This window comes from Cupressus sempervirens, chromosome 1, assembly GCF_028749045.1.
Source record: "Cupressus sempervirens isolate cs-2001-9-10 chromosome 1, ASM2874904v1, whole genome shotgun sequence".
NCBI classification, from domain to species: domain Eukaryota; kingdom Viridiplantae; phylum Streptophyta; class Pinopsida; order Cupressales; family Cupressaceae; genus Cupressus; species Cupressus sempervirens.
The window spans coordinates 181048986-181075058 of NC_143118.1; the positions used below are offsets into that span (position 1 = coordinate 181048986).

Consider the following 26073-nt stretch of genomic DNA (forward strand, 5'->3'; position numbering starts at 1 on the left):
GAGGAAGTATAAGGACAGAATTTTGTGTGATATAGTTGATATGGATGCATGCCACCTATTATTTGGTAGGCCCTGGCAGTATGATTTACAGGCACAACATGATGGAAAACTCAATATATGCACCATCAAGAAGGATGGAAAGGTGATTAGATTGATTCCATTTGCTGATCATGAGGAAGTGGAAGAAAATAAGGAGAGGGAAGCCAACATTATGATGGTTAATAAAAAGGAATTCTTACGAGACATGAAGGATGAACCTAAGCCTTGTTTTCTTTTGATGCCTAACCCACAACCACAAGAACTCATTGGAAAAGATAGAAAGGAGGTTGAAACAAAGAAGGCAATTCCTAATGAAGTGAAAGAACTTTTGGATAAATATGAAGGTTTGATTTCAGAAAGTATGCCAAAATCTTTACCACCTATACGAGACATTAGTCATTGTATTGATTTTATTCCTGGAGCTACTTTACCCAATAAGGCTGCATACAAGATGACACCACAACAAAATGAAGAGATTGCCAGACAAGTAAAGGAGTTACTCGATTCTGGCTTGATTACGAAAAGCTTAAGCCCATGTGCTATACTTGTTGTTTTGGCACCTAAGAAGGAAGGAACCTAGAGGTTATGCATTGATTCTAGAGCCATTAATAAGATTACAATCAGATATAGGTTTCCAATGCCAAGAATTGAAGATTTGCTTGATTGTTTGGGAGGTGCAAAGTATTTCTCCAAGATTGACTTAAAAAGTGGGTACCATCAAATAAGGATAAGAGCTGGAGATGAGTGGAAGATAGCATTCAAAACCAATGATGGATTATATGAATGGAAGGTAATGCCATTTGGACTCTCTAATGCTCATAGTACCTTTATGAGACTTATGAATGAAATACTCAAGGACTTCAATGGCAAGTTTGTCATAGTATATTTAGATGACATATTAATTTTCAGCAAGACAAAGGAAGAACACCTAAAGCACATTGACATGGTTTTGAGAAGACTTCATAAGGAGAACTTGGTAATAAATTTAGAAAAATGTTTGTTTATGCAAGAGGAGCTGACATATCTAGGTTTTGTGATCTCTCAAGGTTGCTTGAAGATGGATAAAGAAAACGTAAGTGCTATACTATCCTGGCCACCCCCAAAAACAATTGGAAATGTTAGAAGCTTTCATGGTCTTGCTACATTTTATAGGAAATTCATAAGAAATTTCAGTCATATATGTGCTCCTATGTTAGAAACTATTAAAGGAGGAAGGAAGTGTAAGTTTGCATGGAGTTAATTAGCAAATGAAGCTTTTGAGTTGCTTAAGAAAAAGGTTAGTGAGCAGCCAATTCTTTCTTTACCTGATTTTAACAAAGTTTTCCAAGTAGAATGTGATGCTAGCAAGGTTGCTATAGGGTGCATGGAGTTAATTAGCAAATGAAGCTTTTGAGTTGCTTAAGAAAAAGGTTAGTGAGCAGCCAATTCTTTCTTTACCTGATTTTAACAAAGTTTTCCAAGTAGAATGTGATGCTAGCAAGGTTGCTATAGGGGCAGTTCTTAGTCAAGAAGGAAAACCAGTGGCTTTTTCAAGTGAAAAACTCAATGAAGCCAAGCAAAAATACTCTTCATATGACTTAGAAATGTATGCATTGGTTCAAGCTCTCAAAAGGTGGAGACATTACTTATTGCCAAAGGAGTTTGTTGTGTATACCGATAACTAAGCACTTAGTTTTCTAAATAGCCAAGACAAATTAAGTCATAGGCACATGAAATGGATGGAGTATTTACAGGCCTATACCTTCACCATCAAGCATAAGAAGGGCATATCAAATAAGGTTGTTGACGCTCTTAGTAGAAGGAATCTGACTGTCTCCCAGATACAGCTAGAAAGTGTGGGCATTGAAGCACTCAAGGACATGTATGTAGCAGATCCAAATTTTGGTGACATCTACAAGGTATGTATGGAGTTTGGTGAGAGATACCATGCTGATTTTCCTGATTTCTTGATACAAGACAGACTTCTTTTCAAAGGAGGACAACTATGTGTACCCAAGTGCTCTATGAGGACAAACATTATCAAAGAGAAGCACAGTGGAACAATGGGTGGACATTTTGGTTTGGATAAAACCTTAGAATTGGTTAGAAGGTACTATTATTGGCCTAAACTTCAGACTGATGTGAGAAACTTTGTGGCAACATGTATGATTTGTCAAAGGGCCAAAGGAAGGACTACAAATGCTGGGCTTTATCAACCTTTGCCAATACCATCTGGACCTTGGGAAAGCATAACAATGGATTTTGTAATGGGGTTGCCATGGACACAAAAGGGGTATGATAGTGTATTTGTTGTAGTAGATAGGTTCAGCAAAATGGCTCACTTCTTACCCTGTAAGTCAACCAATGATGCTTCTCATAGAGCAAATCTCTTTTTCAAGGAAGTCATAAGGATTCATGGGCTACCCCTCAATATAGTTTCAGACAGAGATGTGAAGTTCGTAGGACATTTTTGGAGAACTTTATGGAGGAAACCTGGAACCAATTTATCATTTTCATCAGCCTACCACCCTCAAACTGATGGCCAAACATAGGTAGTTAATAGAACATTGGGCAATTTGTTAAGAACCCTCACAAGACAACATGCAGCAAAATGGGATGTAATCCTACCCCAAGCTGAATTTACATATAATGACTCCATCAATAGAAGTACAGGAAAATCACCATTCCCAGTGGTATATGGAATTCATCTTAGAGGGATTTTTGAGTTAAGGGATATGAGTTCACAGCAACAAGTTAGTGCCCAAGGAGAAGAATTTGCTATTGCCATAAAAGAAATCCATGATGAAGTCAAAGCAAAACTCCAAAACAGCTCTGACAAGTATAAGAAGCATGCAGATCAGAAACGGAGACATTTAGAATTTGAAGTGGGAGATTTAGTATGGGCAAATCTCAAAAAGGAGAGGCTATCAAAAGGTAAATCTACCAAACTTATGTTGAGAAAATTAGGTCCTTGTAAAATATTAAAGAAGTTTGGAACAAATGCTTATGAGATTCAATTGCCACTTGAGATTGGCATTTCTCCCATCTTCAACATAGCAGACCTCACAACATTCAAAGCAACCATTGAAGAAATTGATACAGGACAGATTGCTGATACAGAAGACATTCAACATCTACCATTTAAGCAGACACCACAACTAGACAGGATACTTGACACCAAAGTCATTAAGCAGCGAAAAGGACAGGAGTCCAATCAGTATTTGGTAAAACTCAAAGGTTATTCGGATGTAGATGCTATGTGGATGACTGAACAAGATATCAAGAAGCAAGGTACCACTCTACAAGAGCTCATCTCAAGTGGGCTTGAGATAAAATTTCCTGGGGAGTATGGTGCAAGAGCACCCACATAAAGTATTTAGGTCAAAGTTTTATATAAAGTATTTAGGTCAAGTTTTATGCATGAGCCGACTTGAGAAATTTATCTTGATTTCGTAATTAGGATAAGATAATTTTCTTGGGATTTGTACAAATCATTGTGGGGTCATTCTTCCCCATTCTATACTAATCTAGAATTTTCTATTTTGTAATAATCTAGAATTTTCCGTAGACCATCTTAGCAAGTATAAGTAGAGTCTTAGGTTTAGGTTTAGGTCAGGCTTGAGAGCAAAGTTTCTGGAAACAAAGTTACGAAGAGAAGAAATCTGCAGGAAGAGCTAATGTATGTACGGTTCATTTGATAAATTAAATAGAAGAATTTTATAATCTGTCTCTTGCTGGTGCTAGTTCCTATTGCTATTGTGTTTGCTTCCGTTGTGTTTTACCTCTGCATCAGGCACCTTGACGAAGTTGTTGGGACACCTAGAGTTACAAGCTTAAAACACATTGCATTCGTCAAAACCCTTATATTTTATAAAATGAGCTACAGTCCAGGCTTTCATGGTGGACACTAGAGACCACTTTTCAAATCACCATGAGAAAAACATGTTTAAATGTATTAATTTTGAATGTCCAACAAGCAGACTATCACACATCCTATTCTTAATGCACCATACCCCAATGAAAAAGGAAAGCTACAAGTCTTGGGTGAGATTGACAAAAGATGTGCCCCTTAGTCATGCCATCAGAACCAAATGGAAAAAAAACACTCAATGTGTTGTCAGTAAGGCACCTATTGGCAGGGATCAAGTGTAACCATACTAAGAATGAAAACCCACCCTCATATTCTTTTGACTCTGAATTTTTACTTGAATGGGAAACTCAAGTGGTAAGCCAAATAAGATGTCAATCAAACCCCAAGAGACATAAACGAGTGTTGAAATTGGCTAAGATACTACATCCAACATACTAGGCGCTGCATATCCCAATGGGCAAAGGCTGGGTGCAAGTCCAGGTGACTTTAATGAACAAATATCCTTTCATTCAACAATGATTTCTAGATTAAAGGTTGCCCTTGAAAAGAGGGGGAAAAAAAGAAATTTAATGAAGGAAACAAGTAATATGCAAAACAAGTCAATTTTCTCTCTTTCTTGATCAATATAAATATTGAGGGGAAAAAAGTAGACCCTTTAAGCAGACTATACTTCGGATAACAGTGCAGTTAATACTGACAACAATGAAGACAACAAGCATCTATGAATTCATTTTCTGACCAATTTGATCTTCTATTGACTCTATTTATAGATTGTATTCTTGTGTTTACCAAGGATATTTGTTTGAACAAGAACTAGTTTCATACAAGAAAACTCCTGCAGCCTTACACATTGACAATATTCCAATTTGTTTCAACTTAAAATTTTGTTTTTTCCAACTATAAGTAAGATGACATTCAACTAGTAGTCGACAATTGTTCTTCCAGTATGTGCATCATTAATGTTGTTGATAAGCTTAACGTCCACAAGTCACTGATTTTTGACAGATTGAAATAAGAAATTATATCTATATGTATTTTTGCACTTCATTGAGTGCAATTTCTCGTCAACATTCCTGTAAATCCTCCTACTAGAGGGGGCTGGAAGTCATCCCATTGTGAAAGTATGAATTTATGAGGTGGTGTCTTTATACTATACTATTATTGGCAGTCCATATATTGTCACATTTTGGTAGTATGCGATATTTGTAAGTGTCTATTAAATCTTCTTATTACTGGCAGGCTGTGAATCATCATGTGGATAAGAGATTCTATGGAATCTATAAATCTTCATGGTGCTAAGGGTCTGTAAATACTTGGACGATTGGAACCTTGGAACTGCTGTAAATTTATTTCAATTTAATGTATGATTTGCATTAGAGACCTGTAAAGAGTAAACTCTACATAGTCATCTTCACAAGTTGTGTGATGGTCTTCCCCCATAGTAAGACCCAATGGGTATTAAACCTCTACATGTCATATATTACATGGCTTACCCCAATGGGTATTAAACCTCCACATGTCATATATTATATGGCTTACCTGCAGGTTCTTCTTTATTGAGGACTATTCGTTACTTATTTTGTCATAATGTATGAGTATTCAGAGGAGCAATCTATAAGAATGAAAGAAAGAGGAGAGACAGCCACAGGGAAATTCAGCCAAATGTCAAAGATAAGATACAAGAAGTACCAACGTTCGTCTTCCTTATTCTTACAGCGTGCCATTTAATATCATCTGCTCTACCAACTGAAATGAGATGGTAAGTATGACTAAGGTGTCAAGAGGCTAGACGAATGCCTCATATAGAAATTTAACCAGTACTCTACAAGTGAAGGAGAAAAATTAAATTAATGTGTTGAAAATACATCACATGACGAAATAGATCACATGATTGTAAAAGAAAAGAATTTGGTGAGAGGTAAACAATTTGGTGACAAAATTGTAAAGAAAATCAGGTGCGGAAACAGCTTCCTACACTAATCTCTTAAGAGAAGTATGGTGCAAATCCTATTAAAATCTTTTACACTTACAGATTCAATATCATGTAAACAACAATATTTCAACCAAACAAGCATAAAGAAAATAGACAGAGAAAGAAACGCATAACACAAAGATTTGCCGATGGGGAAAAACCTTTCGATAAAACAACCTCACCCCTCCAGAACATGCACAATGTATTATCTTCAACACAAGGTTACAATACACTTGCAATGCAAGTTCAATAGCGACAACAGAAGACTTCAATAGCAACTCACAGTACCAACAACACTTTTTCACATCCCCTCTCTTCGCAACCCTAAAAACGCTTATAACATGCGCTTCACTTTTAGGATTACTCCCAAAGATAACCGTATTAGGGTTTTACCATTCTCCGAGAAAATAGGAACCCTAAAAAAAATTTCAACCCTGCTATTGGGGTAGAGTGTATAGTACTCATAATTATCAGTTGCCACATGTCTTCATCTGTAATTGAATCTTCCTAACATAGCTCTTATGTGTCATAGGAATCCGTCATAACCGTTTTAGTGATGATCTCCTTATACACAATTCAAGATGCCGACACATCAACATTATTTGCAAAAAATACATTTTACAAAACAAATAATAAGAATAGGAATTATCCAAGGTTGAGACACCTTATTCCTAACAAGAATTTCAATAATTTAGCAAACAACATCAGATTGTAGTTGCAGGCATTATAAATTCAATATCAATTTACATATTACACCATACACACTAAATTCAAAGAATTATGACACAAACTTCAAAGCACTTAATTGTATTTGATAGTAGGGAGAAACGTAAGGACAAGCAGGTGGCCATGGTACATAATGCATCTTCAATAAAATTTCTCCAGATCATGGTATGGCTTTCCACCTTCGTACACATTTTGAAATTGAGAACAATGTGAAATTAGCAGACATCATCTTAAATGCATAATGAAATTATAGTACCAATTCCCCTGAATATTTCTGCAGTAGCTTGCCAAAGCAAAATTCACAGTATTTGTGTACTATTATTATAGTTTTTGATGATAATTGTATTGTCAATTCCCCTGATTATCTCTTATGTAGTTTGCCATGCTGATCCTGCTCCCAAGCTGCATGTATGCTTGTACTGATCTGTGTACTCATTCTAGAACTGAAATTATAAATTACTAGACAGAAAGAAACCAGAGACTAGCAACAATTCCAAAGCTTACCATGCTCCCTTGCAGCTATTTTGCTAGTCTTCTCTTCTTGTGCTAAAGATGGGAGATGAGATTTCAGTATGGGCCATGGATGATCAATTGTGGTGGACTATTTATGAGGCTGTGGATAGCTGACTTTAATCTATCGCAAGAGTCTTCCTTTGCTATACCAATTCAATTTATAGTGAGACCACTTAAGCTAACCTTTTGGAATCAATAATTTTTTCATCAAGTTGGGTAATCACTATAACATTTTGGATTACCCATCTCAACCCTCAATTGTTTTCAATCTAATTCCAATGGATCTAAGAAAGCCCTGCTTGCAGACATCAAGTTGCAGCTATTTAACCATATGTGTAGGAGCAAATCATCAGAATAAAACATCAAAATGCAGGCATTGCTCTAGGTTTGAACAAATGGAGCACGAGGCGTCAAAAAGGTAGCAAGTAGGTGCTACATAAGGTGCTAGAAAAAGACGAGATGGGACTGAAAAAAGCATACAAACCTGACGATAGATGGAATCCAAGTTCTAATATGGAAAAGAGCATGATAATTTATTAAGGGTGTTTTTGTTCTCGGTCTCATAGGCTGTTTGTTGTGTGGACATCGTTAAAATCATTCATTCAAGTAGCAAGAGAGGCAACCGCAGAACATTGACCAATGCAAAGGTCATCTGAAATGAACCTCGCCATCATTACAATATGCTTCACCGGGTCCCCTTTCGGCCTCCTTGGGACGGCAATGGCAGCCAAAGGAAAACATGAGGTAACCCTAAAAGGGCACCTAAAAGTTACTCTATAATCTTAGGCAGAAGCAAGTTACGACTGTAATGGACGTCGGGAATAAACCAACAGAATGAGCTTAGCTATCACCGCAAAATGCCTGACCTATTCGGAAGGGCAGGGGTGGCGAGAGGATGAACTATGGGGGCACGAAAAGTTGCTATAAAATCCTCGGCAGAAGAAAACTTCAAACCCTTGGAATGTTCGTGTGATGGGGACTCAACAAGGTGTGACCTAGTAGAACACAACTGCAAACCCTTACCAACCACCGATAAAAGGAAAGAGAATAAACTCTAAGCAAGAGGAGATGTGGACTAACAGCAGCTGGAGAAAGCAAAACGAATAAACTCCGATTTATTACCAGTTTCCAATTTAAGGTGAGCGAAAAGAAACTGTAAACACGTCACTGAGAAATAATTAAAATTATCTAACCAACCAAAAATATGTTGAAAGTTTAATCACAATACCGGCAAAGGCTAAACCAACGAAGAGCCAGTGGCTCAGATGTATAGCACTAATAAATGCTGATAAGAGATCACGACTTCAAGTCCTTACTTATCCATATTCTACAACAGATGCCAATTCGACGGCATCAACGGTAACAATATTCAAAAACAGTGAAACGCCATCCAAAAGAGCTAAATCAATTTGATGGCATTTAGCAACACGATCAACATTCGTTTGGATTAGGAAATCGAGTTTTCTGTTAAAATTAACGCCGACAAAGTGGGATTCTTCATTTCCTGCCTCTGTTGCTTATTTTGTGATTATTTTGTTCACTAAAAAAGTAAATGCGTCAGATTATTCATTAAACCGGTATTGAAATTCATGGAAACGAAAAAAGATAGACAAAATAATGCGGAACCTTTGTTGGCTCGCACTGTGAACTGCCGTTTAGGAGAAATTGCATTTCTGACGTTGAAATTGTGCAGTATGCCTCCCATGTAATTGGTTTGCAATCCTGCAGCTGCCATTTTTCTTGGTTTGCAGGTAGTAATGATAAAGAATGACCCATTTTAAATATTTGTACACCCGCCTGATGGGGGTCTCAGCGGCCAGACGCTTACGTGGCTTGCCACGTTTTGTTGCAGATTTTAGACCTCATGTATCAGGTGAGATAGTCTCCCATTGTTGACACGTGTCGCGATAATCTCAACAACGTCCTGCTTTCTTTGTGCCGTCTTCTTGAAGGACAGCTCAACCTCACTCCTTGGACTCTAGTGTCCCATCTAACTTTCATTTTTTATTTTGAGGGTGTATATACATGATTTTTATTAAATATATTTGAAAAATAATTAGTTAGATGAACATGTTTTGTAGAAAAAATAATTTTAAATGAATAAAAATTATAAAAGAGTACTTAGCTCAATCTTTGATGAATACCTTTTTTTTCAAATAAAAACAAATAAATTTCTTTTTTAACATGATTAGAGTTGAGAGACATTTTGGATAAAGTTCAAACTTAACCAAAAAAAACAATTCAAATAAAAAAATAATGATCTCAATTTAATATTTTTTAGATGTTTCTTCTTGATTAGGTTTTTAATAATTATTTTGTTGTGTTTGGCCACATTGTCCTTCTAGTTATGCTTGGCATATGTTGTGCTTGATCTTGTGTTATTGATTATGTGGTGTTTGAGCATCTTCTTTTTAAATTGTGATGACTATTTATTTGATTAAATATTTAAAAATTGATTTGTATTGTAAAATTGATTCAATAAAATAAAAATATAATTTAACCCTCCTCACACACAATTATTTGAAAAATCCAATTGACTAACAGTTGTTTGAGTCAAAATGTAATGCACATCAACTCATATAATAATATTTATGATAATTTTAGTTAACATTACTTAGTTTTATATCTCTATGTCTTACAATTAAAATAATAGGTATTAGTTTATTTATTAACATCTAATAATATATAAAGAGTTGGAGGAAATTATCAGCTACCACAAACTTCCCTTACATGCTCAATCTGATAAGGGGGTTTGGGATAAGAATACTAATGGTTAATTCCCGGTTAAATTTGCCTACCTCCTTACATTTGATAAGGATCAAACCCCTATCAGCTGGAGAATGATTTGGAATAGTCAATTGCTGTCGAAACTTAATTTTCCCTAGTGGATGGTCATGTACGGCAAGATCTTAACTATTGATAACCTAAGGAGGAGAGGCATATTGATTACTAACAAAGATTATCACTACAAGGAGGAAGAGGAAAGCATTGTGCACCTCTTTCTTGAATACCCCCATACTTTAAAGGTACGGTCCTACGTTTGGAACAAATTTCCATTGGTTTGGGTCATTAACAGAGGAATGGAACAATTTGTGGAGAACTGGAATTGCCCCTTCTACCACCCCTGGCTCAAAATTCTTTGGAATATCCTCCCCCAACATGTTTGTTGGGGTGTCTGGAAGGAGAGGAATAATAGGATCTTCGAGGAGGAAGAAAGGGGGGAGGAGGTTGTGGGGGAGATATTGAGAAAGCTTGTTATGGAGAATCTTATGGTGGCTAAGTTTAGAGCACCACAAGAACCCTTGAGCATGAAGGATGGAGAGATTGCTAGAAATTGGAACATTCTCCCCAACTTCCAACAATTTGACAACTCAAAAATTTTAGCAAGAAAAAGAACCTGTTGGATCCCTCCCACCGTGTCTATTGTCAAGCTCAACTTTGATGGTGCGACAAAAGATGGTTTGGTGGCAACTGCTGGTGTGCTACGAAACACTAGGGGAGAAGTACTATTAGCCTACTCTATGAATTTGGGACAGGGGACCAATAATGTGGCTAAGGCCACTGCCTTACTTTGGAGTCTAAAATTTGTTGTGGAGATGAGGTTTAAGAAGTTAAGCATAGAAGGTGATTCTAAACTCATCATTGACTTTGTCCAAGGGCGGGCCCAACCGAGTTGGGCTATACATAGCATCTTGGGGGACATTTGGAAATTCCTAAAGACCCTTGATCACTATGAGTTACAACACACTTACAAGGAAGACAATGTGGTGGCAGATGCTATGGCAAGCTTGGGATTTGATTCAAGTAGCCTATAAATTTGGATGAGCACTAAATTGCTACCAAACTATATTAATTCCCTCATTAGTAGGGAAAAGACCCCTCCAAACTATGATTTATGAATATCCAAATTTGGAGAACTGGCAATTTTGGCGGCCTTTCTAGTTTTATTACTATGATGGTTAAGACTGCCTTAAATTTGACAAGACATTTCACGAGGTTCAATTATGTGGATTTCATCACGCAAGGGCATGAAAAAAGCAAAGGCATTGATAACACCAGCTTTAAAAAAAGAGCCATCTTTTTTTTGTGGTATTGGTTGATTACGAAAAAAGTTATCATTATTATTACTATCAAATCATTAAGGAATTTCGCTCAGATCCTTTTCACTCCCCGTAATGATGTTTTAAGACTGCCTGAACATTCTGGATATTGCATCCCCATAAAGTTTAAGGAAGAAATTACTTTAACCACTGGACACATTATTTTTGGCCCTAGGTCTGTGAAAATCTAGGTGGTGGTCTTCTTGCAAATGAAAATTGTTGAGCTTATTGAAAGTGATATCGCTGAGGAGCAGAACTCCATGGGTGGGGACCTTAACGGACTAGAGCCCATGAATATGGGGGATTTTTCCAAAAGGTAGGCAACCTGGATAATGCTAAAGGAAGGTGGGTGTGTCCCTTACATGCAGGCCATAAATGGTTACAATGAGAACTGTTCTCAACAGTTCATCAATAGCTGGAAAGACAGGAGGGTCACGATCAATGGTATCACTTTCTAGGTGAACGAGGAGTCCATATCTATGGCAACAAGACTTGAGATAACTGGCAAGAAGTGGCAAAAGATCTCGAAGGTGATAGATGAAGCTAGCATGTCTAGTTTTTTTTAGAGGAACCGAAGCCCCAGACTGGGATCATGGCAGATTTCGGAGGGATGAGTTACCGAAGCCCTGGGATGATGTGTGCCTTGTCATAATGAAGTACCTCACCTTGGAAGGTAGATATGGTGTGTACTATTTCTACTATTTCCCTTTGCTTAATCACTTTCTTAATAGGGAGTTAGTCTACATTCCCTTTTTTTTATGCGCGCCCTAGAAGAGACGGTTATGGATGTTAGGAAAAGAAGAAAGGGCCTAATTTTACTATTCTATACCAAGGGATCATGTTTTGTTTATTCCAATTCCACCTAGCCCTTTTGTAGTGCTTGCCCCTAGTTTACATTTATGTTATCATTGTCAAACTCTTTTAGGCCAATTTTATGCTTGATGATTAGTAGCATTAGTTTTGAGATTATCAAATATTGTTTCATATTCAATTGATTTTATGATGAGATTAATTGGTACTCTATACTTCATTTATGCATGATGATGATTATTATAGTGATTTCAGTTATTGATGATGTTTAGTTAGAAGGATTATCATATGTGTGTTTTCTTATGGATACTTACCCAATACTACATGTGTATAGTGTGCATGTACATTTTCTTTATGTATGGCATTTTTGATGTGGTTAAGAAAGGGAGTCATAGTCACCTACTAGTTGGGATCTACACAATGCACCACTTCCTGCCATTGCTTGTTTATCTTAGAATATATATTTTTGTACATGCGTGGATTTTATGCAGATTGCAGGTATCAGGTGTCGACTTCCCTGAATTGCCAGGATGAGCATACCCTATCGCATTATCTCAATGGTAAGAAAGGGGACATAAATTCTTGAGTCTAAATCCAAACCTTTAAACCCATTTGTCCTAGAAAATTAAGACAAGTATCTGAGATGATTACCTTTTGAATGCGTCGTATGACATTAATTCATGATTATAACCCTTTAGTTTGATCTTGTACGTGTTTTTCTATGATAGGTTTTTGTATTATGTCGTATAAGTCTTTGGTCATTTTTCTATTAATTAAGTCTAATTAAAAGATTAAATTTAATGGAAATTTATTATTGTATTTTAATATTTAAATTATATTTAATTAATTTGGAAAATTAATTAAATTTAAAGATAAAAGTTATAAGTTTAATTTTAGAACATGATAATTTTAGAAGCCTTCATTTGATGCATTTGCAGAGATGTTGATGTTTGAACAATCTCACTTGATGGATTTAGGACTTCTCACGACATCAAAGACCAAAGCCTTAGTGGCTAGTTATGAGCACCAATCAAGTCAAGGAGGGAAAAGTTCTAGCAACAACAAGAAGAATCAGTGGAAGCAGAAAACACAATCTAAGACACAACAATCCTCCTCACAGCAAGGTAATTCTTCTTCCAACAAGAAGGGAAGTAATGAAAAGAAGGACAAACTCTTTTGTGCATACTGCAAGAAGCCAAATCATGACGATCATCATTGCAAGACTAAAAGAATTGATGAGTTGGAAAACCTACTCAGGAAGAACAAGATTCAAGTGCTAGGTACTTCCAAGGATTCAACTCCAACCTCTTCAAAGGGAAAAGGGCAAGCACTTATGGAAAACACAAGTTCTTCTTCGGAATTGATACTTAACTTAGGTGCCTCTTATCATATAGGTTCTTCAAAGGGAGACTTTTCTTCATTGAAGCGGTCAAAGGTACCACACATCTTCGTGGGATATGATACTAAAATGGAAGTTGAAGGAAAAGGACATTGGAAATGGACAATGGGGAATTCAAAGATGTTCTCTACATTCCAAACCTTGGCTCCAATCTCCTCTTAATTTACCAAATCATTCACCTTGGAGATGGTCATAAAGGTGAGTTCCTTCCAAATTCATTGATGGTGTGAAGTCTTAGAGATGATTCATTAGTTGCAATGGGGAAAGTCAATGATGACAAGAGGCTTTATTCCTTCTCCCACTTTGTGCCCAAGTCTCCTTCTCAAGCCTTGTTGACTCACTCTACCTCACAAACAAACTTATGGCATGAGCGGATTGGTCATCTTGCCTTCTGCCATCTTCAACAACTTTGCTTTAAACACATGGTCAAAGGTCTACCCAACATCAACTTTTCTAAGGGAGAGTGTTCCTCATGTTTAGTAGATATGCATCTCAAGGAGAAGTATGATAAAGTCAAGTCTTTTAGAGCACCAGTGGTTCTTCAATTGGTTCACATGGTTTTAGCAGGACCCTTTGTAGTGACATTATTCAGCCAAGGCTGCTATATCCTTGCTTTTGTTGATGACTTTTCACATGGGTCTACTTCCTTCATCAAAAGAATGAAGTGATTCATAAGCTTCAAGCCTTTAAGAGTTATGTTGAACACAAATTAAGGAAAGCCATCAAGGTTCTCCAAGTGGACAATGAGAACAGATATGTGGACAGAAGACTTAGGGACTTTTGCAAACTTGAGGGGATTGATCTTTAGAATCCACCAACATTCGGTCCGCACAAGACAGATGTTACAACACTGAGGATTGGGACTCTCAAGACCATGGCAAGTTGCATGATAAAATCCAAGTCTCTTGATCCTACACTTGAAGTTGAAGCCATTAGTAGTGCTACTCGCATACTTAACAGGTCTCCTCATAATGCCCTAGATGGGAAGACTCCCTTTGAGGTATCGTGCAGTAGAAAACTAGTTGTGAGTCACTTTAGAGTCTTTGGTTGTCCAGCATGGGCAAACCTATCTTCCAAGGAATGCAAGGCATCAGCACTTAGGCCTTGTACTTTCATCGGATATGAAGACAATGTTAAGGCTTATAGACTTATGGATCCAGAGACTCATGAGATTTTTGTGGAGAAGGATGTTCACTTCGAGGAAAGTTCACCTAGCTTATCCTCTAATCCTCTCCACACATCATACAGTGTGGAAACTGATAGTGACACCAATGATAGTGCTTCAATAGATTCAGACACGTGGGCTTCTATTGACAGTTGCAGTGAGCGGTCACATCATCAATCCAGTCCACATGCTTATATTGCCACAATGAAAGGTCCAGCACAGTAGGGTACACATCATCCTCCAACTCCAGCTTCAGTTGATGACTACATGACAGACATTCCAAGTTTGTTCATCGAGTCACACATCGAGACTTGGGAGACAGCCTTGAGGACTTACATCTTCTCTTTGATGGAGATGATCCTTCTACAGTTGTTGTGAGGGCTCACTCTGACCCTCATGTCCATTCTCTACATGATCAATCTTTGTAGGTTGGCGTGATTATGGATCCTTATGAATAGTAGTTGTCAAAGGTCTCTTTGTTAGTCGAGGAGACAGATGGTTCATTGGAACAAGTTCAACAAACATCCTTGCTAGATCTGCATTTGTTCTTTTTAGCACAGTTGGAAGGGGCGAACATCAGCATCAACATAGGGATACTAGAGCAGGTTTTAGGGCCACCATACATCTTCAGGATTGTACCTTTACCTTTGTTTCTTCCCAAGGGGAGGAATGTCATTCTGCACTCTTGGACCAGCTTCTTCCTTGGAGTAGCACTCATTGGTCGGCATTCTTCATTAAGGGGGGAGACTACCTTGTCTCTCTTCCTCTTCCTCTTCTTTCTTATGGGTGGGGGGGTGGTGGACTTTTTCCTCTTATGAGGTCTTGTTCTTCTCATTCTTCACTTTTGTATATACTAGATGTATTTCATAATGGTGGGGTCTTGATTACTCAATCCATCCATGCATCCCTTTTTCATCTCTCTTTTTGGGGGATGATTTTTCCAATGAGGTTTTCCCTCTTTCTCCGCTTTATGAGAGACTGCATTTTCATTATGTCAATGGGTACCTAACATGGCCTAGTAGTTGGGACCTATCTTGCATTTCATCCTATTTTTCGTAAGCTTAAGGGCATTACCCTAAGTTGCACTTAAGGGGGGGTGTTGGTGTAAATATGTATTTACTATTTACACTTACTTAAGTTTACTCAGGTTAATGCATTATTTTATTATTTTATTTTGTGAGACACTTAGGAGTTTGTGTACCTTTTTGAGTTGTCATGTTGACAACACAGAAGTATGCAACTCTAATTTAGCACATGTTTTCTACAACACTAATTTGCATGTTACACCCTTGTAGGCTTATCCTCTTATCATCACACTTGCGTCTATGCTTAATGGAGGATAATCCATATCTAGTGGGCATGTGCCCGGTTGTATGACTTATCATGTAGTTGATTATGAGGCATTCTAGATGTATCTTAGAGGCCTTTATATACAGGCACTCCTAGTGTACTCTTAACGCGTATTTAATTGAATACATTGTTATTCTGATCATACTCCTTTCTAGTCTATAGTTGTGCTTGTGTTTGAGTTCTTAGTTCTTGGGTGAATTTTGCACTAAGGAAAATTCTTACAATACCAAATATGAAGTCATATAAAATTTCCTAGTATTCTTCACCACTATTAGCTACTCACCCAAATTCTCATTGAGAGTAGAAGCCCAATCCAGTGGCATCTATGCTTTCTTTATTGTCTCAATAAAGTGCACCATACAAATATTCAAGTGTCCAGCTGCCGACAAACCTATAACTCTACTCTCAAGAGTATAATTGAATATCCAATGTCTTCCTTCATGTATCCTCTTGTCATGTCTACTTTTCCCATTTTCTTTCCCAAAGGAGTCTTTTCTATAAGGTATGAAGACTAGATAATCTTGGAAGCTTCCTCCACATGTTCTCTATACCATCTTTTGGCTTGGTGATAGGTCAATTGGATGAATTGATTAGCCCTTGGGAGATGAAACACCTTTTCAATGTTCTTGGGTCATAGATCAAGGACGATCTCTCCAGTTATGCTTTTGACGACCCTTTCTTAAGGAACATAGTGTTTTGTGAGTGTCATAATCAGTTTTGAGGACTACACTGATATTGGGTGTGATGTTGTATTCACTAGTCCAGAGCGAATCAACAAGGAAACCATATAAGATCTTTCCATCAATTTGTTGCATAGTTTTAAGAACTCACCCAAATCTATGTCTTAAATCTATAAATACTCATCTTGAAACTATGATTTAGTAGGAATGCCTTAAAACTTGAACACTACTGGTCTTGGTGCTATTTTCTTAGGAAGGGAGGATGGTGAGGACACCATAGAATCTTCACAAAAAAAATTTCCATTAGTCTGGAATTGAAAAAAATGGACTAATGACAGACCCTAGAAATGACTCGCACAAAACCCAAAACCCAAATCGCTTTGAAAATCGCCTGAAAACCTCAATTTTACCCTAAATTGCAAAAAAGGATGCACTAGTTGCACCTGTCCAGTGCACTTGGTGCACCTTTTATAATACAACTTCTTTATATGGGGTGTGCATCACCACACCTCATGGGGTGCGCTGATGTGCACCTCATATTTGGACTTTGGGCAATTTTAATGTTTCTTTAAGTTAGTTTTTTGCTTTTTTAGTTTTTAAAACAAAATTAGGTGCACATCTGCACACTCGGGCATGTCCACAGATGCGCACCTATTTTTGGGTGTTGCATTTATATTTTTGCTTTGTCTTTTGAAGTTTTTTGGTTGTGAAGATGTGGAGTAGCACACCTAGTTAGGTGTGCTACTATGTGCCTTAGGTTTTTAATGTTTGCTTGCGTGTTTTGCAGATGGTGGGATGTGCACATCACCTAGTGTGGAGTTGCGCTTTGGGGAGTGTGGAGAAGAAAATGAAGAGAAGTGGTGATTGAGGGAGGAGACCTGGGTTTTAAAGACCCAGGGACCTCACCCTCTCTCGTGTTGTCTAGGTGCGTAGCTACATTGTTGCACAACTGCACATCACAAAAAAACTTTCTTATTGACTTTTGGTGCACTAGCGCACCTATTGAGGTGCGCTAGTGTGCCTTTCTATTTTGCCAAAAAAACCTTCTCCATCCAAAATCTTTGATTTTGCCAACTGGGTTTTCCATTCAGTACCCGAACGTGAAATAGGATAATAGATAAAACTTCAAAAGGACTTGGACCCCAGACTAGGGATCCAAAAAGCCAAAAAACAAAAGGAAGGGGTCCCCATTTCTAATCAAAATGGGGCGTGCATTGTGAAACCACAATAGTTAGTAAGAATGATACATTGATAATAGATAGTGGGTGTTCTCATCATATGACTGGTGATAAAACTAAGTTTGAACACTTAGAGCACTATGATGATGAAAGTGTTAAATTTGGAAGCAATGAACCATGTTATGTGAAGGGAAAAGGATGCATTGCATTAACTGATGAACTTAAATGTGATAATGCTTACTAGGTTGAAGGACTAAGATAGAATCTTCTAAGTGTGACACAACTGAACAACATTGGATTCAAGGTAGAATTCATGAATGGGAAGGCTAGGCTTCTGGATGGTAAAGGAAATGTAGTTGGAACTGGCAATCAGATAAAAGGTAATCTATTCTATCTATATCTCATTGATAGTTCATGATTTTTGGCACAAGTAGAGGAAAGTTAGTTATGGCATAAAGGGATTTTCTATGTAAACTTTGATAATTTGGTAGCTTCAAAAGTAAAAATTTCAATACTGAAGAAGTCCCGAAACTAGTTGATATAGATCTTTGTGGACCAATAGGTATAGAGAACTACACTGGAGACAAAACTTTCATTTTTTTTGTTCATGATTATTTTAGGATGATGACAATAATGTACTTGAAGGATTAATCTGAAGCTTTTCAAAAATTTAAGTGGTATCTAGCTAAAATTGAGAAAGAAATAGGTAAGAAGTTAAAATGCCTAAGATTAGACACAAGAGGAGAATTCATCTCTAATGAATTCAATGAATTTTGCAATGAAAGATGAATCAAAAGATAGGTATCTACACCTAGTACACCTTAGCACAATGATATACCAGAAAGAAGAAATAGATCCATCATGGATTGTGCAAGAACACCGATGATAGAGAAAAAATGTTGCAGCCAAATATTGGAAGGAAGCAATCAACACAATAGTTCATACCTTGAGTAGAGTTCAACTAAAGGAAGGTATAGATCAAACACCTTATGAATTATGGTATGGCTATAAACCTAATGTATGTTATTTCAAAGTAAATGGAAGAAAATGTTATATCCTAAAAGAGACAAGGAAAGGAAAGTTTGATGTGAAAAGTGATGAAAGCATTTTCCTAGGATACACCGATAAGAGCAAAACATATAAATGTTTGAATCTTGCTACTCACAATGTTATAGAAAGTGTACATGTAAAAATTGACAAGTTTGCATAAAATAATGAAGAAAAAAATAGTAAGGAACTTGAAGATTACAAAAACTTTGTTTACTTTTAGCCTGATAGTTTACCCAACATTCAACAGATTACCTCACCTAAGTCACCCAATTCTAGAGTGTCAACCGAGTTGCAACCAGTACAACCTGAGTTGGAGATAGTTCAAACCAAGTCTTAGACAAAGGAACCTGATTCATAGTCTATGGGAGCCGAGTCTCATACAACATAAATAGAGTAGAATTTTGAAATTCATAGAACCTTTGAGAATGGTGAACCAAGTGAATCTAATCAAGAATCTAGAAGTAAGATACCTATACTTGCTAGATATGTCAGAAGGCATCATGCACCTAATCAAATAATTGGAGATCAGATAGGAGGCACAATGACAAGGAACAAACTAAAAGGTACATGTTTTCTTATTGAATTTGAACCTAGAATTGTTAATGATTCATTTAATAATTAAAGTTAGATAGAGGCAATGAATGAAGAGATTGAGAAAATTAAAAGGAATAATACTTGGACTCTTGTTCCTAGACCCAAGGACAAAAATTTAATTGGTACAAAGTGGGTATTCAAAAATAAATTTAATGAAAATGGTGAAGTATCAAACAATAAGGCAAGGCTAGTGTGCAAAGGTTATGCTCAAGAAAAAGGTATAGACTATGGAGAAACATTTTCACCTATTGCTAGACTTGAAGGAGTCAGAACACTGCTTGCATATGCTACATTTAAAAGACTCAAAGTATATCAAATGGATGTAAAATCAGCTTTCTTGAATGGAATTCTGGAAGAAGAAGTCTACATTGATCAACCTAAAAGTTTCATTTATTCAAACAAAAGAGACAAGGCCTGTAAGTTACACAAATCTGTATATGGTCTGAAGCAAGCTCCTAAAGGATGGTATGAGAGACTTCATGGATATCTAGTAAATATTGGTCTGATAAAAACAACCTGTATATTAAAGAGGGATCACAGAACAAGATTTTGTTAGCTAAATATTTGTGGATGATATCCTATTTACAGGTCATGATGACTTATGCAAGTCATTCTCTAAAGAAATAATTTGAAATGTCAATGTTTAAAGAAATAAAATTCTTTTTGGTTTACAAGTTCATCAAATGATGGATAAAATTTACATTACTCAGTCAAAGTATGTCAAGGAGATACTTAAGACCTTTGGAATGGAAGATTCCAAACCAGTTGGAACACCTATGTCTACTGGACATAAGCTATCCAAAAATAATGATTCAAAAAAGATAAATCAAACTACCTATAGATCTATGATTGGGAAATTTCAGTATGTTTTTCAGACAAGATGTGATATTGCATTAGTAGTTGGTATAGTTACAAGATTCTCTGCAAATCCTAGAGAAAAGTATATGATAGAAATTGAAAGAATTGTGAGATATCTAAAAGGCACTCAAGACTATGGTCTATGGTACAAGAAAGGATAAAACTTCAACTTAAAATACTTTACTAATGTTGATTGGGATGGGAGCATTGATGATAGGAAGAGCACCAATGGAGGAACATTCTTTCTTGGAAAGAGGTTAGTATCTTGGACAAGAAAAAATAAAAATTACATCTCTTAGTCTATAGTAGAAGTAGAATATATTGTTGCAGTAGTTAATTGCTCCAACATAATGTGGATCAAGAAACTATTATTAGGAATGAAGGAAGAAATCAAGGATCTAGTAGTTATCTATTGTGATAACACAAGTGCAATCAATATATCTAAAAACCTAGTGATGCACACTAAGAAAAAACACATTGCAATAAAGTATCATTTTTTGAGAGAATTAGTTCAAGATAAAGAGGCCAAATTATAATACATAACACAAAGGAATAGGTTGTTGACATATTTACCAAACCATTACCTAAGGATGCATTTTTGTATCTAAGAGGAAATCTAGGGGTCATTCCCCTATCTGATGCTCATTAGAGTACAAATTATTGATGCATCAACCAAACTACTTTGAAGATCTATCAAGTTGATGCAAAGAAGTCAGAGCTCATTACATATGAATTAGTAGATCAAGTACATTGTAAAATCACTATGCCAAGTCTTTGGCATTTGATGTCAAAGAAGGAGAGAATCATGTCATATATTCATCAATGAAGAGATTAATGTAATTAGAGGCAGTAATTTGCAAGAGGGAGAACTTGATCTAATGGAGTATGAAGATAAGATGGTAGAGGGAGAATCTTAGAGGGAATTCTCATGGATGGATAGAGAATCAAAATGAAACTAAGGATATTATAAAATCTTATAAACCATTTTGATTGCTCTAATTTTTCTATGCTTAATGACATGTTGTGTTTCCATCAATGTCAAAGAGGGAGATTATTATAAAAATTATTCAATTTTATATTGTCATTGATGTTACACAAATATTATACTCTAACTAAGCATTGCCAATTGGAACCCAATTCAGAAGACTCTAGTATCAGCCAAGAAAAATTTCAAGAAGTCATGTGTAAATTGAGTTAGGTTGGTTACCAAAGGAGTTCACTGTAAACTGAGTTAGGTGAGTTACCATGGAACTCAATGATAATTGAGTGACCTATTTTTTAGTCTTAGCCAATCTACAACAAATTAGTTTTATTTATTAGTTGGTTTATGAAAGCCAACTTAGTGGATGCTATTTGTTTATTTGAAAGGGTATTCAAGCTAACTTGACATTGAGTTTCATATATATGAAATATCAAGATGTGGACGAGAAGAAGATAAGATGCAAATAAAGAAGAATATCTTATTTAGAGTAGAGTATCCAAGGAGCTTCAAAGAATATCCTAAGCAAGGAGGATCTAGAGGATAAGTCATTATAGTGATCTAAATCTGCAATTCAGTTGTTTCGTCAATCAGGTCAATCATTATTACTCTGTAACAATTGTAGTAGTAAAGAAATCTCTTAACAGAGTTGACTTTATAGTCACTTTGTAAATCCTCTAACAAGGTGGCATTTCTAGAATGAATGTCTTAAGACCTCTAACAAGGACAATCCTAATAGGGTGATACAAATCCTTTAACAAAGTCACATCTAACAATGTGTTTAGTAACCTTTAACAGGGTTGGCTCCTAATAGGGCTCACTTTAGAAGAGTGAAAAGTTGTAACTAGTTGCATTGGTGGTTTTCCCAAATTAGGTTTCCATGCTAAATATTGGTGTCTCATGTGTTCATGCTATTTTATTATTGCTTTATCTTTCTGCAACTAAGTTACTAAAGGTTAATCCACATCATTTTCTTAAGATTGCTTTGTCAATAGAGTTACATTGAATATCTAGTTCTAACCGAGATGTGAATTAAAAGGAAGTTTGTATTGACATCTAAGGGATTTGGAATTATTTTATTGGTAACTAATTCACCTCTTCCCTCTTAGTTACTCCTTTTATACTTCCAACACCATCCCCATTGAGTTTTTACCTCTAATCAAGGGTTTTCCTAGTTAACATATCTTGTATTTTTGTGCATGTGTATCTTCTTATGTTTACTATTATTATTGATCAAATGTTTAAGGTTTAGTAAGGTTAATAGAAATTTTATTGATGTGGTAATTTATTAACCCCCCACCCATCCCCTACAGCTATCTTGGTGGACTTTACTTTGTTAAAAAGTTGACTTCTTATTCATGACATTGTCACCAAAAAATTTCTCTATCTTAACGAAAGACACTATTGAAATCAATCTTGGTAGATCATAGCATCCTCAAATTACTTAAATTATTACTACTCTAAATGAGAAAGAATGAAAAGATATTACTAGATTCTTATAGAAAGGTAAAATCAACTTTGCATGGACCTAAAAAAATATGCTTAGCTTAAACACATATTTAGTTGTACACAATCTAGTAGTTGATCCAAAGACTAAACCCATTAATGAGAAATTATAGAAGATGCACCCTAAGGTCACACACTTGGTAAAAGCATAATTGTAAAAAAATGTTTGAAGAAAAGTTCATATGACCTATTGATTATCCTAAATCAGTTTCCTACTAGAAAGGCAAGAGTTGACGTTGTATCAAAACATTGATATGTCAATGAACGATACAACCAATAGTCTTATATTAGCATAGGAGGTGATTAGGCCATGTCACAAACCACAAGAGGGATGTTGGACCATTGTTAAAAATCCCCTTCCTAATATCACTTGTTGTGGCTTGAGGGATTCAAACATATGACCAATCTCTAATACCAATTGTTAAAAAAGTCAAGGTGTCCATTATACCAAAAGATCAAGTTGTCAATGCCCAATACAAATAATAGTTTTATCATAGAACAAGAGGTGATTAAGTCATGTTGTGAACCCATAAGGAATGTTGGCCCACTGCCAACATTGTACTCATAAGTAAAGATATTGGGGGCACACACATGTATTCAAATTTTTGAGATCTTAATCTCTCATGTCCCAAGAATAATTTTCCACTACCCAACATTGAAATCATAGTGGATCTAATGGAAAGAAAATAAACTAATGGATGGAATTTTAGGCTATAATCAAATCAAAATTTGGAAATGAAGATCAATGTAAAATTACATTTACTACACCTTGGAGAATATTCTATCATAGGGTCTTGCCATTTGGCCTCAAGAATGTTGGAACTACATATCAATGTATGATGACTACAATCTTCCATGATATTCTATATGTATTAATGGAAGACTCTATTGATGACATCCTCACAAAATCAAGGATAAAAGACTCACACATTTCCACCTTTCACACAATATTTGATAGATTGGAGAAGTATAAAGCATGGCTCAATCCCACAAAGTGTATCTTAGGTGTTAATTATGAAAATTATTGGGCTACATAGAATCAAGAAGAGGAATTGAGGTGGATCTCCATAAAGTGAAATCAATCTTGGATATGTCTCCTCCTACCACATTGAAAAAACTTCATAGTTTAAAATGAAGGCTACAATCTATATAAATATTTGTATCCTAACTAGGAGATAAGGTCCATCCCTTCACACATTTATGTTGGAAAGATATCAAATTCATGTGGGATTTATTATGCTAGATATAATTTGAACAAGTCAAGGTCTATCAAGCTAATCATCTAGTTTTGGTCTCACTTATTCTAGGCTAACCTTTGAACTTATACATATTGGCTACCACAACTACATTAGGTGCTCTTTTAGCACAACTTGGTGATAATGGAAAGTAATGAGCTATTTACTATCTCAATAGAACTTTGATTGGTTATGAGTTGAGATACACTTTTATTAAGAAAGCTTACTTGGTTGTAGTATTTTTCACATAGAAGTTATGCCATTACACTCTTAACCATGCTACCCAACTCATTACCAATTTGGATACCCTCAAGTATCTATTATCAAAAGTTGCACTCACTAGAGAACATCCTTTATGGCTAATTTTCAAGATGAATCGATATTGACTGCTACTCAATAAAAGCTCTATTTTGATGTCTCTTTCATGCAGAAAGGATTGAGGGCATACATATTTTTTTTCATACCACAAAGAGACCTCTTTTTGAAGTCTTATAAACTTTATTTTCTTTGTACAAAGAATATATCCAAGTATAAAGCCTTGGTAACATGATTTCCTTGGGAAATTTGTTGGAACATTAAGAGTCTAATTATCTTTCGTGACTCCTAATTGGTTAATAGAAATGCAACATATGAGTATTCTAAGAAGGATAAGAAGGTATCAGCTCAATTAAAAATAGTACATGATCTTAAAAAACATTTGTTAGAGATAATCTTTCAATAGATCCCAAGGACTAATAATTAAGAAGTAGTTTCCATAACCACTATAGCTTCAATGATCGTCATGACAAACCACATTGCGAGATGAGAGTTTATATCTCTCGCTTAACACTCATTGATGCAAAGCTCTCACTTAAACAAAAAAAATTGATGTGGTATGGCCTTGAAACACTTTCAAACACTCCAAAGTAGACTCAAGATAGGGTTCTACATCTTTGAAACAAACTTACTCCAACACATGGTCTAGGCACCAAAAATGCACAACTAGGCTTCAAAGCACAAAATATGGGTTTTTGCTTGAATATGGAACCTATGAGTTTATGGGTGAGTGGAAAGGTTCCTTAATGATCAAAAATATCAAACTCGTGAGTTTATTTAGCCCAACTTGTTCCCAAAGATCACAAATAGAAATATTGCCTTTTAGGCCTATGAGCCCCTATTAGCCCTATCAACAAGGTAATAAGGATTTAGTTTGAAATTCCTCCAAAAGATCTTTAAAAAAACTACATATATGGATACCCTTTTGGAAGAAGTGTAAGATTCCAAACTTTCAAGCTCCAGACTGATCAGATGACCCCCAAACCAAAAATGCAACAAATTCCTTTATTAAGCCTACTTGCTAGGGTTTGTGAAGGAAATGTTGAGTAGGTGATTGAACAGATAAAACTATCAATTAGAAAAAAATTAGGGAAATACCAAGCTTTATTATCCAACATTATATTGTCTTCACCCATCCCCCAAGTGCTTGCAACACTCTAACACCTATTGTCCTACACCAAACACAGAGATTTTTTTGCTTGCTAGAAAAAATAGGAGCCTTGAATTTCCTCTTCCATAATTTAAGGATCTTATTATAGATATTCCTAACTTTCATTTTTCCAAGTGGCAAGGAATTCCCATGGTGGGAATGCAAGTTAGGGCCTTATTTCTAAAACTAGTCTCCAAATGGAGGGTTTTGGTGTACCCAAGAAAGAACTTTGAATAACTTAAGTTAAAGAGCACTTCAAACCATAAAAATAATTTTATTATTCAACTATGATATTGAGGATTTCAAAAAAAATTGATTATTCACATGTGCCAATTTGTACACTATGATATTGCAACATTTTACAAGGAAAAATGGGATCTTTATTTGATTCAAAAGGAAAAATTACATTATGTGTCTTACACCCACATGAAAGGGATATTTGAAGTCCTTCCAAACCATCCCAACTAATATTCAAAGATTTTGATGATTGGGGAGTGTTTTAACAAAAGTTGTCAAGCAACTTTAATTGCATTTAGCAACTTTTGGCAATTTTTGTAAATTGTGAAATCTGACCTATCTAGGAACTTTTCCTTATGCCCTAGGG

At 35.9% G+C, this 26073-nt stretch overlaps 1 protein-coding gene across 3 annotated transcripts in view; it reads right to left on the reverse strand.

The window, feature by feature from the left end:
- LOC149576735 (ferredoxin thioredoxin reductase catalytic beta chain family protein) overlaps positions 1 to 8856 on the reverse strand; it is a 73672-nt gene extending 64816 nt beyond the window's left edge. For all 3 annotated transcript variants that reach the window (XM_089819399.1, XM_089819407.1, XM_089819389.1), the window contains exon 1: positions 8727 to 8856. In XM_089819399.1, the coding sequence (XP_089675525.1) occupies positions 8727 to 8835 (109 nt within the window). In that variant the 5' untranslated portion in view covers positions 8836 to 8856. The remainder of the gene's footprint in view (positions 1 to 8726) is intronic.
- Positions 8857 to 26073: the final 17217 nt, after the last annotated feature.